The sequence below is a fragment of the Colletotrichum orchidophilum genome (genome assembly GCF_001831195.1).
Source record: "Colletotrichum orchidophilum strain IMI 309357 chromosome Unknown Scaffold_6.1, whole genome shotgun sequence".
In the NCBI taxonomy this organism is placed as follows: domain Eukaryota; kingdom Fungi; phylum Ascomycota; class Sordariomycetes; order Glomerellales; family Glomerellaceae; genus Colletotrichum; species Colletotrichum orchidophilum.
Genome location: NW_019172962.1, coordinates 82,831 through 99,206, shown reverse-complemented (window position 1 = coordinate 99,206; position 16,376 = coordinate 82,831). Strand labels below are relative to the sequence as shown.

The 16,376-nt window shown below is 54.1% G+C and overlaps 5 protein-coding genes across 5 annotated transcripts; 4 read left to right on the top strand and 1 right to left on the bottom strand.

The window, feature by feature from the left end:
- Positions 1-186: 186 nt before the first annotated feature.
- On the top strand, positions 187-882 carry CORC01_01144 (uncharacterized protein; the record flags this gene model as incomplete). The annotated part of the gene is made up of 1 exon (XM_022612800.1): positions 187-882. One exon carries the CDS (start codon positions 187-189, stop codon positions 880-882), a length of 696 nt encoding a protein of 231 aa, XP_022480561.1.
- Positions 883-3,124: 2,242 nt separating this feature from the next.
- CORC01_01143 (uncharacterized protein) lies at positions 3,125-3,421 on the top strand (the record flags this gene model as incomplete). The annotated part of the gene is made up of 1 exon (XM_022612799.1): positions 3,125-3,421. The coding sequence occupies one exon, from the start codon at positions 3,125-3,127 to the stop codon at positions 3,419-3,421; it is 297 nt and encodes a 98-aa protein (XP_022480560.1).
- A 985-nt stretch (positions 3,422-4,406) lies between these two features.
- CORC01_01142 (uncharacterized protein) lies at positions 4,407-5,203 on the bottom strand (the record flags this gene model as incomplete). Its single annotated transcript, XM_022612798.1, has 2 exons — positions 4,407-4,858; positions 4,924-5,203. The coding sequence occupies 2 exons, from the start codon at positions 5,201-5,203 to the stop codon at positions 4,407-4,409; spliced, it is 732 nt and encodes a 243-aa protein (XP_022480559.1).
- Positions 5,204-8,259: 3,056 nt separating this feature from the next.
- On the top strand, positions 8,260-10,362 carry CORC01_01141 (uncharacterized protein; the record flags this gene model as incomplete). The annotated part of the gene is made up of 7 exons (XM_022612797.1): positions 8,260-8,616; positions 8,685-8,697; positions 8,757-8,960; positions 9,027-9,068; positions 9,128-9,268; positions 9,340-10,205; positions 10,300-10,362. 7 exons carry the CDS (start codon positions 8,260-8,262, stop codon positions 10,360-10,362), a joined length of 1,686 nt encoding a protein of 561 aa, XP_022480558.1.
- A 1,154-nt stretch (positions 10,363-11,516) lies between these two features.
- On the top strand, positions 11,517-12,998 carry CORC01_01140 (major facilitator superfamily transporter; the record flags this gene model as incomplete). Its single annotated transcript, XM_022612796.1, has 2 exons — positions 11,517-11,618; positions 11,691-12,998. The coding sequence occupies 2 exons, from the start codon at positions 11,517-11,519 to the stop codon at positions 12,996-12,998; spliced, it is 1,410 nt and encodes a 469-aa protein (XP_022480557.1).
- Between the last annotated feature and the right edge of the window lie 3,378 nt (positions 12,999-16,376).

Genomic DNA, 16,376 nt, shown 5'->3' with positions numbered 1-16,376 from the left:
ATTTGACTTGTCACTCATTGCCTACCTCGGGAGGCGCAAAAGACCTCAAGACGCCGCAAACCTCGAGTTCCGGTATCCATCGTTCACTCATTCTCAGTATTCCGTAATCCGCATGACTTGAAGCAACGGAACATACCATCACTACGAGTACATGTACCTACCAGTATATACCCCAAAAGTTCGCTGATGGACACAAACGCACTTCTCCCACCGGCCACCTTCCTATGGAGCGACCCACCAACCGCCGGCCCCGAGTTCAACAACAATAACAACAAGAAAATAAGGAGTCACGATGGCAGCCGCGGGAGCGAAAAGAGTCAGCCCATCTTCGCGGCCACGGAAAAGCTGGCCAACGAATCTGGCCGCAGTAAGGAATCGTTGAAGGCGGTACGGAGTAGACTCGTCTCGCGCCAGGGGTCGCGGGCGACGAGGAGGTCGAGGGCGTCGATTGAGTCCCGGGGTCCCTTTTCGTCCAACGAGGACCTGGACATTGACGTGGACGACGTAGAGGACCTTGAGCTGCCACCGAACATTTTGGCAGACAACTGGGACTCTTCTGCACCGCCCTCTTCTCGGTCCGCCGAGCGTCCATGGCACCGCAGCAGCAGCAGCAGAAAGCCGCGGAAATGGAAGCGTGGCGGCTTTGTCTCGGCGGGCTGGATGGAGGAGGAGCCAATGTCGGAGGCCGCTGGCGTCCAGCAGAAGAAGAAGAACAAGAAGGAGAGGAAGCGCGGCTTCCGTGCCAGACTTCGACGACTCCTCGGCCAGGATAGGGAAAAGAGTAAAGCTGGCCACGAGTCGCCTTACGGCCATGAACAGACCCGAGACCTGCAGAGCGATGACTCGAGGCTTTCTGGCGAGCAAGACGCCGCGGCACAGTAGCATTTTCAACCAGCCAAGGCTGATGCACCTTCTTCAAAAGGGACTACGCCTCGCGACAGCTGTAAACTCCTAGGGTACGTAAAGCTGTCGTTGATCTCGATAGTTAGGACACAGGAGCCTGTCAACTGACGCGCACGGGCAGAAGCTTTCTCACCAAACATCGAGGCGAAGAACAGAGAGAGCCGAGGAAAAGAGCCGAGCAACAGCTCGAGCGGGGTTTGATAAGCCATAGAGCGACCTGCAGTAAGCAGCTCAATATGGCTTGATCACGCAGATCGGCAACTAGCAATTTGAAGCTGTTGGGCTCCTTTGGTATCCGGCCCGTGGAGAAGCTCTAAAGGCCTATCGGCAGGTCCCTAGGATGGAAGAATGGTGTAGGTTTGTATACCATCGTATAGATGGCTTCATTTGGTGGATCCATTCCGATCCTAATGCAATTACCCTTCCTATGAATGCCAGAACTCTACCTTTGATGGATGCTTTATGGTAAATTTCGGACACCAGAAGAATGCCCGACCATCTATCGCGGGCGAACCGGTGCTGGAGCATACGGCAAAATGGCGCCAGGAACCAGGTTTCAGAATATGAGACACCAAGCATCGATATTTCGGTTCGATATTTCCATGGATCGAGGCCGGCTGAGTGGCAGCTGCCGTCACATCAGTTTCCATCGCCTGAACTGTGGGAGATCCTCGTCGCTTATGAATGAATGCATTTCAAAACACAAGAAGGATGCCGGCGACTCCCTCCCGTGACGGATTGAGACAACATCTCTGGTGGCGCTGTTCCTGACTAGCGAGCCCTAACTCCTGAAGCCCTTAGAATCATTTATCCCCTTTGATGTCTAATAAGCGATCCTTCAGAATCGTTGGGGGCGAGTTCCTCCCTCATCATTATCACAGGGGAACGAGGAACGTCTTACTTGAGCCTCTTGGAGGAACGTTGTTCTCGCGGAGCGGGCCCCGATCCAATCCTAGCTATCTGGCCCAGCCGGATTTATTTCCGTAGTCTCCCCGAGATTTCGATATCTGACAATCTTGACAGCGTCTGTGAGCATGTCTTGATAATCTATTGTCCTTCGGAACTTTGTGTCAGTCTAGACAATAGGAGAAGGGGCCAAGGTATGGAGAGACATGCCAATCCAGATATTCCAGACGAGACGGGCCGTGAACCGATCTCCCTTGCTCAACAAATACCAGCGAGAGAGCCTAGTCATTGTCTCACTTTTCTTTCCAAGATGTGGTTGCACAGGGCGAAAACGACCGTGCAGTCCGTCAAGTAGGAAGAAGGAAAGGGGAGGGGCGAAAGGGGTACTGAAGGGGGGGAAAAGCAAAAATAACACAACGAGGAGAAATGAACCCCTACCCATTTCCCTCTTCTTGATGTCCTCTGTCTCGATTATGTGTCTGTCCCCTTGGGAGAAAGTGACACCAAGGAGAACCGCCTGAGACAGGCTGAGTCAGTGACGGGCAACGAAAAGTCTGGGTCAAATCTCGCAATCTTGGTCTCTTTTGGAGCAAACAGCAAGACATCTGGGACAAGCCAAACGGGGCAGACTCTTGTGTTTGGTATTATAAAGCAAAGAGAAAGAAGCACGGAAACTTGACAAGGTGCGACGTTCCGCGACTTTGTCCTTACACAGACGTACGAACACCCACACACATAAACACATATATGCCCGCGTCATTTGAGGGTGAATAACAGAAAAACCAACGATCAATCGCCATAAATCAGCTTTCTCTCAATTTGGCTTTTGGTTTCACCATAACATCAGTCCTATCATAAAACCCACATTGCTGTTTTTCTCAAGTAGAGGTTAAGATTTTTTACCCAGACCATGTCATTCGCAAGAGAAGGTAGCAAACACACGATACTTTACGAGACGATACCCGATTGCCAAGGCTCTGTTCTTCTACAGCCACGGCCACGCTGATACACTCCTTGGACTTGATCTTTAAAAGAAACTTGACTTTGCAGTCCTGAACATTGCCGCACCGACATTGACTTTCACTGCCAAATAAGGGGCTAAAAGCGGTAAAGACAACAGTAAGCGCAGACGAACGCTGTTCTTTACCAACTATTAGAAATTGGATTCACCTCCATTATTACAGAGACACAACGAGAGGCCCTTTTCCACGCGGGTAATCGCTCGCCAACGTACAATTCGAAGAATAGAGGGGGAAAAAAGAACTGCTATCCTCTTCCTATTCCCAGGGGCGACGCTGCGGCCGGGGTGGACATCATGGGCCGAAGCGGGTATGATACCACGGACCTGGGAGGACTCGCAAAGCCGAAGCGAAAGCCAACACCTGCCGCTGCGTGTAGTCCCAAGGCCGGCGGCGGCTGTCACAAGAGCATGGGTGCGGTCTCGGCTGAGCGGGCGAGGATGCTGCGGATGGAGATGCAACAGCAGCAGTCACAGCAGCAGTCACAGGCGGGAGGAGGGAACGGCGCGGGTTTTGCTGCGACTTTGACGTCGGCTTCGGCTTCGAGTGAGAATCGGGGCGGTAGCGGTGACGGTGCTGCGTCTCAGAGGTAGTGGAGCAGAATTGAGGATTTTCAACATGAGGTATCGGCGTTGGCTGTCGGCCGTTGAGAGGTACGTCTGATTCGCTCTTTGCTTGTGTCTTTGACCTGGAGTTTTTCTGAAACTAATTGCCTTGAGGTAGTTGGACAAAGGTCCTGATGGTTGCAAGTACTGGCCAGTGTGGGGGGATTATGAGAATAAGGCCAGCTGACGGTGTAAGTCACATCATGAGGCGGGTAGGAAAGAAGGAAGAAGACAACAGAACCATGCGCTGGTGGTACCTTGTACAAAAATATACGGATGACGGTCGAGCTTTGAGACGAGCGAAGCGCTGGTTTCAGGTTCCGTTGCCTCGTGGATTGGCGAAAGAGCACTTACAGCCCATCGTCTGCCGACGCTTTCCAGCTGACTGGAAGATGAGGCGCGAGTGGGGGTCCCATAGAACATGAGAATGAGAGGATGGATGCGAGGAACCCAGCCCACACACAGCAATATACATGAGTACGACGAAGCCCAGCTCCTGTTGGCCTCGTAGTTGTCTGATATCATCCTCGCCGCGTGATGACCTCCTAGGCAACGGGGGACGAGAAGGTCATTGACCAAAAAAAAAGCTTATATGAGCTCGGGTGCATTAAAGCTATGTTGCTGTACGTGGACTGGATTGGGTGCCTAGCTACACACATTGGGAGCATTTCCATCAGCAATCGGCACCAATGGTTCGAGAACATCGCAATGCAAGTACTAATCATGTAGGAGGAATATCCAGAAAAGAAAACAAGTAGAAAAGTCTCTCTTGATGTCTACTTTATGTACTGTTCCACGACGCGCATACATACTTGCCAAGTGGCACAGGACACGCTACATTTAGGAAAAGGGGTATCGCTCCGGAGAAGGGAAGAGAAAAACAGAAATGTTGAACAAGGCGTTATCATCATCATCAAAAAATTTAGACAGCATCCCAATATCATGGCCCAAGATCACATCGACCGGACAGTCTTTAGCTGTATTGGGGCGGGTGCTGAGTCGGCGCCGTGTGAGAAGGGGGTTGCGGCGTGTAATATTCGGCCGCCGCGCCGGTGGGTGTCGGGGCAGTGCCGGCCGAGGCCGAGAAAGCCGGGGGAGGAGCGGGTGATTGGAACCGATGAGGTGCGTAGCCCATGGGCTCGTACTTGCTATCCGCGTTGTTGTGGGTGCCGGCCCCGGCCCCGGCGTACCAAGAGTCTCGGTTACCGGTGTCGCCAGACTCCCCTCCCTCCTCGAGCTTGGCGTACGTGCCGCCGCCGGCGGAGCGCCTAGCGCCATCGGCGCCTCCTCCGGACGTGTTCTTGCGGCGGGAGATGAACTTTTTGTAGAGCGTGACGGGGATCCAGAGGCCCGTCGAGACGAGGAGGGCGTGGCCGAGGACGTGGCCGAAGCGGAATGGCTTGCCTTCCTTTTTGCGCTTGAATTCTGTTTTCCGGTGTAAGTCGTTGGGGGTCTTGTTTTTTTTCCACAAAAAGTTGAGAAACTCGTACCTTTGACCGTGTAATATGCGAGAGAGACCAGGAACAGGACGAGCCATACAATCAGGACGATGATCAGGATCCGGGCCCAGAGAGGAAGTGCGCTGAAGCCGCCCCCGCCGCCTCCTCCTCCTCCGCCCCCGCCGGCGGCACCGACGTGGCCGCCCTTGTACTTGTTCTTGCTGGGCTTTGACTTTGATGATGATTTTGAGGATTTGCTGCCACTGCTTCCGCCGCGGCTGCCGCTGGAGCCACCGCCCTTGGGGACGCGGGACTCGAGGATGAAGTCCATTTGGGACGGGAGAGTTGTGTTGCGAGTCGACGGTTCGCCAAACACTGTGTGACTGGATGTTGGGGTCAATTGTCTTTGTCCCTCGGTGGATGATCTCTGATTGGTTGTTCAATGTATTGTTACACAAAACATTCGGATCGAGAGAAGATTGATCAAACACTGTACACAGTAGGGGAGTAAAGTAAGATGCGAGGCTGAAGGGGAGGTGAAGAGGCAGGCTGCGGAGTCTTCACTTATTAAAGAGACTGCAAGCGACGTCGTCCGCCAGTCTTACCTGCATCGACGGCCGGCGTTTAGTCCCACCCGACCTTTTCGTTTGAGTGAGCCCTGCTAGGGTGAGATAGTCTGGGGCGAGGGGTCGGTTGGCGGCTCCCTCGTCATTCTGGCCTGCATTTTCTACTTCGTGAGCGCACATCAACCCCCGAAACTGCAAAGTGAGAGAGCCGGGGGAGGGATTCTCGCTCCAAAAGCAGTTTGGTAAGTGCTGGCTTACCAAGAAAACAAGCCTATCCGGCAGACGGCCCTCTGGCTGGTGAGAGACCAACTTGACGGGGGGCTGTCTTGGCAAAGCTCAGCCGTACCTGATGCTATTCGTCCGTTTGCGCGCGAGGGGAAACGGTGTGGAGGATGGTAATCTCGTCACTGTCACCACAAAACCCCCGGGCCTCCTCCTTGGCGCCGGCCTAGCTTGTGGTATTAGCCTGTAGATACCCATAGAATGGAAAAGTCGAAGAAGTGACTTGATGCTTCTTCTTTTGGCATTGAAGTTACCACAGTTTCGGGCGGCGCTACCACCAGGGCACGCACATAAGCGCAGCTGGATGGATAACCCCTTCTGAACCTGGAGACAGATCAAGATGAAGACCCAGTTGGCAGCTGCATTGGCAGTTAGGATAGAGGACCCTCAATCAGCCTTACGGGCCCGCCATTTGCCCTTATGGAGGCAACCGGAGGGCTGTGAGAAGAGGGACCAATGCTGTCCTCGGAGCTTATCGTACCTTGTACAGGGGCGCAAGGGGATGTGATCGAATCCCAGGACCCAAGAGACTGGGGGAACGGTCGTGCCAACCTGCCAGGTCCCCTGGAAGCTTATTTCTCCGTGTGCTCGACTCGACTCCGCCATCGCAGGTGCCAGTACCACTTTCTTTTCCACCAGGAACAAATTTGAGAATGTTTCCACTTCTAGGCATCTGCAATGGGATCCTTGGCACCTGGAACTTCTCATAAAAGAGAGAGAGAGAAACAGAGCCGGTCGTATTGACAAACTGACAAGAAGATGCGGATAGCTGCGACGTCATTCGGGGACCCCCTCCCAGGACACTCGTTGCAGATCATCGCCCGGCGCACGTTGAACTCGGGTTGGTCCAGACTTCAGCCATTTCCTCCTTCTCTTGCGGCACAGCACCGCTCACCTTCTGCTGTGTATGCCGTCATGTCTGTTGCGAAACCACACAGACACGAGGGTGGTGGTGCTTTCCCCTTCTTTGTCGAAGAAGCTTGGCAAGTTGGCAAGCAACCATGGTCTTCGATGTTCAAGACAATCCAAGACGACAGCAGACGCAGACGTCGCTTCGGAAATGAAGAAAACAAGAAAACACAATGAAGACAACCAGGGAGTCTGCATTACATGCGAACGAGGGATATGATGGGTTGCTGCTTTGCCTTTGCTTGCTGGCCACCCTGCGCTCTACGCCACGGGCCTCCGCGGGCCGGCGGCCACGCAAACTCCCCCCCTTCCGAAATGGAAACTTTGAAAAGCTTATCCGGGTTTCGGTGGTATTTTCCTCAGAGCATGTTGTTGGCGTTGGAAGTCAATTCCGACTTCATCTCGCCCCAGTAAACGTGATCGTGGGGGCGGTCGCTGATCAAGGTTACCTTGCTTGGGCGATGCTGCACGTCTGTGGCGGTGCTGCCGTACGGGCTACGCGGTTTTCGCTCCAACATGGACTTGTGAGGCTCTTTTTGCCTTTGTGTTGGCATCAGTTGACGTGCGAACGACACATGGCTCTCTCATGCGAGGTCGCATGCTTGCCACATTGAAGGTCTGTTTTGATCGTCTCAGAGTACTCCGTACGGGTTCTGCTACTTGTCTGCCAAGTCCGCTAGTACTGTCTTCTTTGGACACCATGAAACCTTGCAGCGATGGGAACGTGATCATGACCGGCGGCATATTTTTCTTTCAGCACATTTCCTCGGAAGAAATTCGACGATGATAACTTTTGAAATCAGCCGGCTTCTTCATTCTGTCGTCCATGCCAAGCCGAGGTTACGAGTCCTCGATGAAGTGTCCTTTCCTTGTAGTCTCCGGTCTGTCCGGTATAAAGTTCACTTTGAAAAGACCCACCTCGTCACCAAACGCTCTTCCTCTCGCTTGAGGCAACACAACAGATGGGTTATTCTTTATATATTCGAAAAGTCTTTTCGAACACAAAGAGCCACCCTCACTCCGCAGACGCGTGCTGGAGCTATCGAGACGAGAAGCGTCCATGAAGCCATTGACTTTCATTCTGTATATTTTTACTTGACTTGGCACTCGAGTCGTAGCGCGCCCCGACTCGCGCCCCGGACCCCCGCTGCTTCGGCCGCAACCTTGTCCCGTTCGATGCCACTCGAAACTTTCTTCTTTTTCGACGCAGGCCGACTTATCTACCTACTAGTAGGCTCGGATGCCCACAATCTCTCGCGTCAAGATGACGAAGTTGCTTCAGCGCACAAGCTAGCTTCCCCCATCATTTGTACTAGTGGCATCTAAGCGTGCGGCGCTAGACTCTTTTGCTAAACCGAGTACCTTCCATTGTTCACAGTGACCATACGCTGGCGCCACCTTGTTCCCGTTAAGCACGTATCCTGGCATAAATTAGTGGGCACATTGAGGACCGAGGTGGTGGTGGTAGTGGTGGCAGCGGTGGTGGTCTGTTATACGGTCACGGGACCCGGCCTCTGGAGTAGACACGGCAACCTATTTATCGTCGAGCGAGCCGTGGGATCATTCCCATCTTCTATGCTGCAGCATCTTCATCGCTCAGCTAGAAACAATAAGAAATCCCGCATTGAAGATGGCGATACAGGATCTCCTCTCGGGCCTCACCCTCGGCCCGGCGCAGCTCGCGGCTCTGCTGTCCAGCCTCTGGCTGCTGTACGCCGTCCAGCTTGGCGTCCGACGACTCTACTTCAGCCCCATCTCCCACGTTCCCGGGCCGAGGCTGGCGGCTCTGACGCAGCTGTACGAATTCTACTATGACATCGTCCTGGGAGGCCAGTACACGTTCAAGATCATCGAGCTGCACCGGCAATACGGGCCCGTCGTGCGCATCAGCCCGTGGGAGGTCCACGTGGGCGACCCAGAGTTCTTTTCGGAGCTCTATACGGGGCCGAGCAGGCCGAGAGAGAAGTGGGCGTTTTATACGCAGCAGGTATGTACCTTGAATTTTCCGGGACGGGGTGGAAAGAAATGAAGACAGTTGCTGACCAGATTGGGTAGTTTGGATCCCCTGGTAAGGCTCTAATGGAGTTCTACTTTGATGAACAAAGTGATGAGCTGACGAGACTGGAGAGAGCGCATTGGCGACGGTGAACCATGACCACCACAAACTGAGACGCGCGGCGCTGAATCCCTTCTTTTCGACGCAGACGGTTCGCAAACTGCAGCCTGTCATCGAAGAACGGGTTGATGCGCTGCTCGACCGTCTTTTGGAACTCAGCAAGAGGTCGGACGAACCCGTGGATGTAATGTACCCATTCTCGGCCTTCACCAACGGTAAGCAATGCCGGGACGATGTGTCTCACCGACTAGTACAGAGTTCAGCAACTGACGGACCATCAGATGTCATCAACGAATACAGCTTCGCCCGGAGTGATCACCTGAGTAAGTAGTGCCCTCGTAAAGATTGCACACATCGGACGAAGCTAACGAGGACTTTGCAGTCGAGGACGAGACGTTTGGCAAGGTGGTTACTGACAACCTCCTCATGGGCACACATCTAGGGCCAATGATCAAGCACATGAACTGGGCCCTGACGCTGATCAACGCACTACCCGAGTCCTTCTCCGGACGTTTCATTCCTGGTGAAACCCCACCCCTTTTGCCCTTCACACTCTCCTTGTCGGGCCCTCACTTACACGTCATGTCCATACAGGCTGGGGCGGCTTCCTCAAGATGAAGAACGACATCAAGGACCAAATCGCCGAGATCAAAGCCACGCAGGATACGGAAAAGTGGCAACTGGACGTCAGCCACCCGACAATCTTCCACGACATGCTGTCCTCGAAGCTCTTGCCTCCCCGGGAGAAGACGGTATCCCGCCTTGCGCAGGATGGTCAGATTCTGGTGCAGGGCGGCACGCTCACGACGTCGTGGACGCTGTCCCTGGCCGTGTTCCACCTCCTCAACCGGCCGTCGACGCTGCGTCGGCTGCGCGACGAGCTCTTTTCCGCGATCCCGGACCGTGACGCCGTGATCCCGCTGGCGGAGCTCGAGAATTTGCCGTACCTGCGTGGGGTCGTCAAGGAGTCTTTGCGTCTGGGATTCGGCACGAGTTCGCGGCTGGCGAGGGTGTGTCCCGAGGAGACGCTGGTGTACCACGACAGAGGACAGGACGGCGATACCGGCAATGGCACGACGGTGCACCTCCCGCCGGGGACGGTGATTGGCATGAGCACGTACAAGACGCAGACGGACCCGCGGATCTACTACGACCCGTTCGGGTTCCACCCGGAGCGGTGGGTCGAGGACGGCGAGCGGCTGGAAAAGTACCTGACCGTCTTCTGCGGCGGCACGCGCGTCTGTCTCGGGATGGCGCTCGCGCAGGCGGAGCTGTACCTCATGCTGGCGAAGCTCTTCCGGCGGTGGGGCGGGGCGGGCGTCGTCGTGGACGGCAGCAGCGGCGGGAAGGAAGAGGACGACGACCGGCGGGCGGGCGACGTGGGCGTCGTCAAGATTTTCGAGACGACGGTGAGAGATTGTGAGATGGCGGCGGATTACTTTATTCCGATTCCCTACAAGGTACGTTTACATTCTGATGGATCGCAGTGAGGGTCGTGTATTGACTGAAGAATCTCCTTCTCGTGTGGCTGACATTTGACTGACGAGCATACAGAATTCCAAGGGGATTCGTGTCGTGTTTGAAAGCAGTGACAACACCGACGGCGGTCATAGTTAGCGCGGCAGAGAGATGCTTATTCTGGACAGTTAGGATTGGTGGCTGAGCTTGCTCGAGGAACGGGTAGTGCCGTCTTTGTCAAGGTGACAAGTATCCCATCAACGGGCCTTTGAGAGCTGCGATAGTCTGGACTTTGGCGTCGATTCGGGAAAACGACAAGGTCAATAGTACTTGGCTTCAGCTGCCCGTCATCTCCGGGACTACGGCTGGTGATGATTGATCATGCTGATGGCAGACTTGTCATCAGATGAGGTGAGATGGGACGGAATGAGCCATGTCATAGTTGTGTCTTGCCGTATCTCACCAGGCGGGAAAGCAGAAATTCCAGAGTTCGGATCATTCCTCGCAAATGCATAGAAGAAAGAGACAGACGCAAGTTGAGGTCCAAGTCCACATCCGTGCCCGTTGGAAGTAGTGACCAATGAAAAGGCGCCAAAATGCAGCTGACGATGTCTACCCCACCCCGGACTCGGCCAAGTCAACAGGTCCCCGGTCCGGCTTGGATGCCGTCCGATATTTAGCGCGAGCAGCAGCAGCATAAGCCCGTGGGCCGCAAGGTGCAGTAGCCCAGCACCGCAGTCTGCAGCAGTGAGGTCGGGTGGGCCCCCCAGGCGGCGGGCCACTGGAGCAGCCCAGCGTCAGCCCCTGACCCTGAAACATCGGACTGGGCCGACTGGATCACCAATTCAGGGGACAAGGGCGGAAAGAGCATGTTTCTGCACCTTTTGCACCGGCCGACGCCAATGACGGGGGAGCTTGGACACCGCGCGCCACGACTTCCACGTTGTTCCTTTACGGCCCCGTTCACACTCCAGTGTCTTAGGTACGGAGACTCTGTCTCTGGTCCTGTCACCTGTCGTCCCACCTTGAATTCTTTTTCTTATTTTCTGCATATTCCCTTCGTCTTCGTTTCCTCGTCTTCAATTCCCCTGCCTATTGCTACCCAGGTTTTTCTTCTCGTGCCTTGACTGATTGTCTTCTTCTCCCCTGTTCGGCCAATCTCCCCCGAAATACCCCACGCTCATTCTTCTGGTCTACTTGATCTTTGTACAACGGGAACCCGTCTCTCGGGTCAACAACACCGAATCCCACGTCGTCCACGGATCCGTCCTCCTCATTCTTACGCACAGGACACTCCGCGCAGGTTCGCGACAATGGCAGCGGCAGCAACATCACCGCCGCCCTCGACGGCAGTCGACCCCTCCACGCGCAAACGTGTGCTCAGAGTCATTGCTATCTCTCTGCTCCTTGACCTGGTAACCTTCTGCCCCCTCAAGCAACTTTCGCAATCTAGACCTCCCATAGCTGACAAACTCCTCCTCCTCTAGATCTCTTTCACCTTCATCCTCCCGCTCTTCCCCAAGCTGCTCGAATTCTACCGCGACCGCGAAATCGGCCCCGAGATCGCAAACGCAACCGGTCCCGCCACCCTTCTCCAGTCCATCCTCTCCGGCCTGAACCGCTACAAGGCCGCTTTCGCCCGCCCCATCGACTCCCGCTACGACATCGTCCTCCTCGGCGGCGCCCTCGGCTCCCTCTTCAGCCTGCTCCAGGCCGTCGCCTCCCCGCTCATCGGCCACCTCTCGGACCGCTACGGCCGCCGCACCGCCTTGCTGGCCTCCATGTGCGGCAACATCCTCTCCGTGCTCCTCTGGGTCGTCGCCGTCGACTTCCGCACCTTTGTCGCCTCCCGCGTCGTCGGCGGCCTGTCCGAGGGCAACGTCCAGCTCGCCACCGCCATGGCGACGGACATTTCGGACGAGCAGAGCAGAAGCTCTACCATGGCCCTCATCGGCGCCTGCTTCTCTATCGCATTCACCTTTGGTCCCGGCCTGGGCGCGTGGTTAAGCAGCATCAGCACGGTCAAGGAGAACCCCTTCGCCACCGCCGCCGGCTTCAGCTTATTCCTCATCCTGACCGAGACTGTCTACCTCTACTTCTGCCTCCCCGAGACCCTTCCCTCCTTGACTGGCAAGGGCCGCGGCGCACCCGGCAAGAAGGGCGAAAAGAACAATACGACGACGCCGCAATCGACGCCGACACCGCTGCTGCGAACAAACTCGCACTTCCTCCTCAATGCCGTCCACTTTGTATTCCTGCTCTTCTTCTCCGGCATGGAGTCCTCCCTCTCCTTCATGACCTACGAGCTCTTCGCCTTCGGCTCCGCTAAGAACGGCCGCCTCCTCGGCTTCGTTGGCCTTGTCGCCTCCATCCTCCAGGGCGGTGTCACGCGCCGCCTCCCGCCTCTGCTCTCCGTGCGCACGGGCGTCGTGGCCTGTCTCGCCTCCTTCATCCTCTTAGGCCGTATCACCACAACCGGCGGGCTGTACGCCGCGGCCACGTGCCTGGCCGTCACGTCCGCTACCGTCGTCTCGGGCCTCAACACGCTGAGCAGCTTCGAGGCCGCCGAGGACGAGCGCGGCGGCAAGCTCGGCATCCTCCGCAGCTGGGGCCAGCTCGGTCGCGGACTGGGGCCGATCCTCTTCACCAGCGTGTACTGGTGGGCCGGCCGCCAGGTCGCGTATACCATGGGTGCCACAGGCATGGCTGTTGTCGCGGCGGCGGTGTTTGCCGGTCTCAAGACGCCGCCTGGGTCACTGAAGAAGAAGGTGCCTGCCGAGAAGAAGGCCGCGTGAGGAGACGGTCTATTGTGTGTATAACAGTGAGAAGCAGAGCACTGTGTGACAATTTGTCAGGGGTCTCTTTTTTTTTGGTGTTGATAAATTCGATCTACTGTACATGTACTCGGCCCGGGGGAGCATTTTAAAGGAGTCTGATACAAGGATCAGTGTAGTATACTCAGGGGTGGTAAATGTACATGATTTTATCTTTTGCTTAGCACGCTAACATGAGCGTGAGCGTGAGCTACTGTCCCACATTGGGTTTGGGTAATCGACGGCTGAAACGGAGGCATGGCGAGTAATATTTTGTGTTCGGGATGGGAGGCGACATGTGAGCTTTGCTTCGCATACCTTCGGAGCTGAAGACTAGTGAGTTGAATCTGGGATTGCTTTGGATCCTCTTCCTGACTCCCAATCTCAACGCTACCACTGTGTACAGCCTTGACACTGGCGCGGGAGGTCGGAGGGGCTGCTTCTTGTAGCAATAGAAATGTCACTCTGGACATGGCGGTTCCTCTCAAACCACAGTCAACACTGGAAAACATTTCAACCCAGAAACCGACCCCCTCGTCCTCCTCCTCTTCAACCTCCTGCAACCCGCCCTCCGCGCCGCCGCGGCCCCGGAACACGCCTCCCGCGTCGTCATCGTCTCCTCCGTCGCCCACCGCTTCGGCGGGGTGCAATTTGACAACGTAAACTACCTACGCCGATAACAAAGCGGCCAACCTCTGGACCGCAAACGAGATTGAGCGGCGGTACGGTGCGCTTGGCATCCATGCCCTGAGCCTGCAGCCGGGCGGCTTCACGAAGCACCCGTACCTCTCCGAGATTTTCAAGACGGCGTCGCAGGGCGTGTCGATGTCCGTGTGGGTGGCCACCGCCGCGGCTCTCGAGGGGCGTGTACCTCGAAGATTGCCAGATCATCGGACCCTGGGATCCCGCGGAGGAGCCGTGGGGTCCCGGGCACGGCGACCATGCGTATGGTAGGCTACTTCGCTCTGGGACAATTCGCTTGCCTGGGCAGGGCGCAGATAATGTTGACGAAGGATTTAAAAAAAAAAAAAAAAAAAAAAAAAAAAGAATAGTGTCGGAAGGAATTTTTGGGGAGGAGCACCCAGGCGACTTATGCGGCTTCTTGTCTGCTGTGTCGTTTTGTTTTTCGTGTGTTTTTACGAAAATCAACAACTACCACCCCAAACACAAAAAAAAAAAAAAAAAGAATTAGTTCTGAAAGAATCTTATTGGATGCGATCCCACTACTGTGATGCTGCTTCTACCACCTGATGAGGTCTTTTGTACGAGAGCTATGCGTGAGACTCATAGTTCGAGAAGCTATTGGGAAGCATACTAGAGCTTCCTACATATAAGCCGTGGCTTCGATGCATTGTGTTTTTATTTCATGAACATAAAGTGCAATCTCAAACCTCCCAACTCTCTTGCGCTAAGAAAGAAGTATGGAAATACCTAGGCGATCTGACAATGACCGTGGTTCTCAGCCCAGAACCTTCCCCCTCTTCTTTCTTGCCGGTTATCATAGTCAAGGAGAACATCAAACAGAGATGGGTTTTTCTTGGGACGGTGTTGAAAAGGAAACCTACAGGGGCTTCTCCCAGAGGCCTGTTATCCTTTATATCCAGCTCATCTTTGCATCATTGTTGAGGTATTGCGGTGACACCTGAAAGCCTTCAAAACCCCCAATATTTCGTCAGGTCACATACACAACAGTAGTATCATCATCATCTATTAACTCAGTTTCCAGATTCCGCTGCCTCATTCAAAAATTTCTCAGCCTGAGGTTGTCTACAAACAGAATATACACCGCCAACTCACCTGGCCTTTGTCTATTCAACATTCACCCTCCCGACCGCCCGCCCCTTCCCTAAGCTCACACTTTTCCATTCTTAACGCTCCTTCCCGTTTCATTTGATCCAACAAACAAATAAAAAGCCAACGATCGGATGGTCGAACGGTACAGCAGCCGGCGTGGAGCAATAGTAGCTTATTGGCCTCCTATCTCTGGGGTTTCAGCCAAAGGTTGCGGGTGCAAGTCCCGCCGTCGGTACAACTTTTTGTGCTCTTTTTCTTTGCTTCACTTGGTCCCATGACTATATGTATAATTGATTGAATATGGGTATTACGATTGGAGATTAGGCATTGTTTTCGGGGAAGCCTTTTCGCAGAAATGTGTGTGTGATACCTTGCCAGGTGGAAAGGCGTCAGAGTATTATCCCGTATATACTTCTCACCTGGATACCGTTTGAAACATGGAAAACAGAAAGACGCCCCGCCCTCTTTCCAGAGAAAAGAATTCTCACTAAAAATTGCAAAACTCTCATGGAACAAGTTAAGTTGGAAGACAATGCCACCTCCATCCCAGCATGCCTCAACGATATCCCCACACATTCCTTTCCAAGCGAAAGGCAATCGATGCCGTTTCTGATTCTGCCACGTGTTGAAAGTAAGCATAAGAGAGACAAAGAGAGGAGAGTCTGCTTCTCATTCCCTTATACCTGCCCTCAAGTCTTTAGTGTTTGTGGCGCCTATTCAACACCTCATTGATTTCTAGCCAACTTTGGAATCTCTTGCCCTTCCACCTCTTCTAGATGACCGTCTTAGGCCTGCCAAAGTCTTGGGATTTCACCCCCAAGAAGTGCGAATCTAGGTTGATATCAGATATCCTTGGTGGTCGCGATGGATTCTTTTCATATTCAGCTGCAAGGGAATCAACTTATTCTCTCATTCTAGTGGGCAATATCGCTGTCCCAATACGCTCCAAGCGAAGGACCGCTCTGTCTGAGATCACCATGATATACACCCCTTGGCCCAGTCTCCCTCTTTTATACCTTGACCCTTAAGTCCTCCTGGAACACAGGTAGGTACAACAAGCTTGAGATTCATGCCACCGTACAAAAGGTTACGCCCAAAATTCATCCTCAAGCAACATCATTGCCAGTGTACAGCATTATTATTCACAACATCAAAAGTCATGGCAGCTCCAATCGCTAAGGGTGGAACGAACACGATTGGCAAGGCCCCGAAAGCTGTTCTTCTGAAAAACTTTGTTCGCATCCAGGTTCGTTCTATAAACAATCTGGATTCCACCATCTACCAGTATTAGGAACCCCGATTTCGTTTATTTTCATTTTCATTTTTATTTTTATAATGAACCTGGTCAATACCATCGGAAATATTGTCCTTCGGGTAGGATCCTCGCCAAAGACTTACTTCCACTGGACTTTGAGTTCGAACTTTCTCACAACAACATCATGAAATCCGATGGCTGTCCTGTAAGCCGAGGCAACGGACTCCCGTAGAGGGCGTACAGCAACCAGACGGACGTTGTGATGGCACGGCATCTATGAAGCTGATCAACACGTTGTAACGTTACCTCGG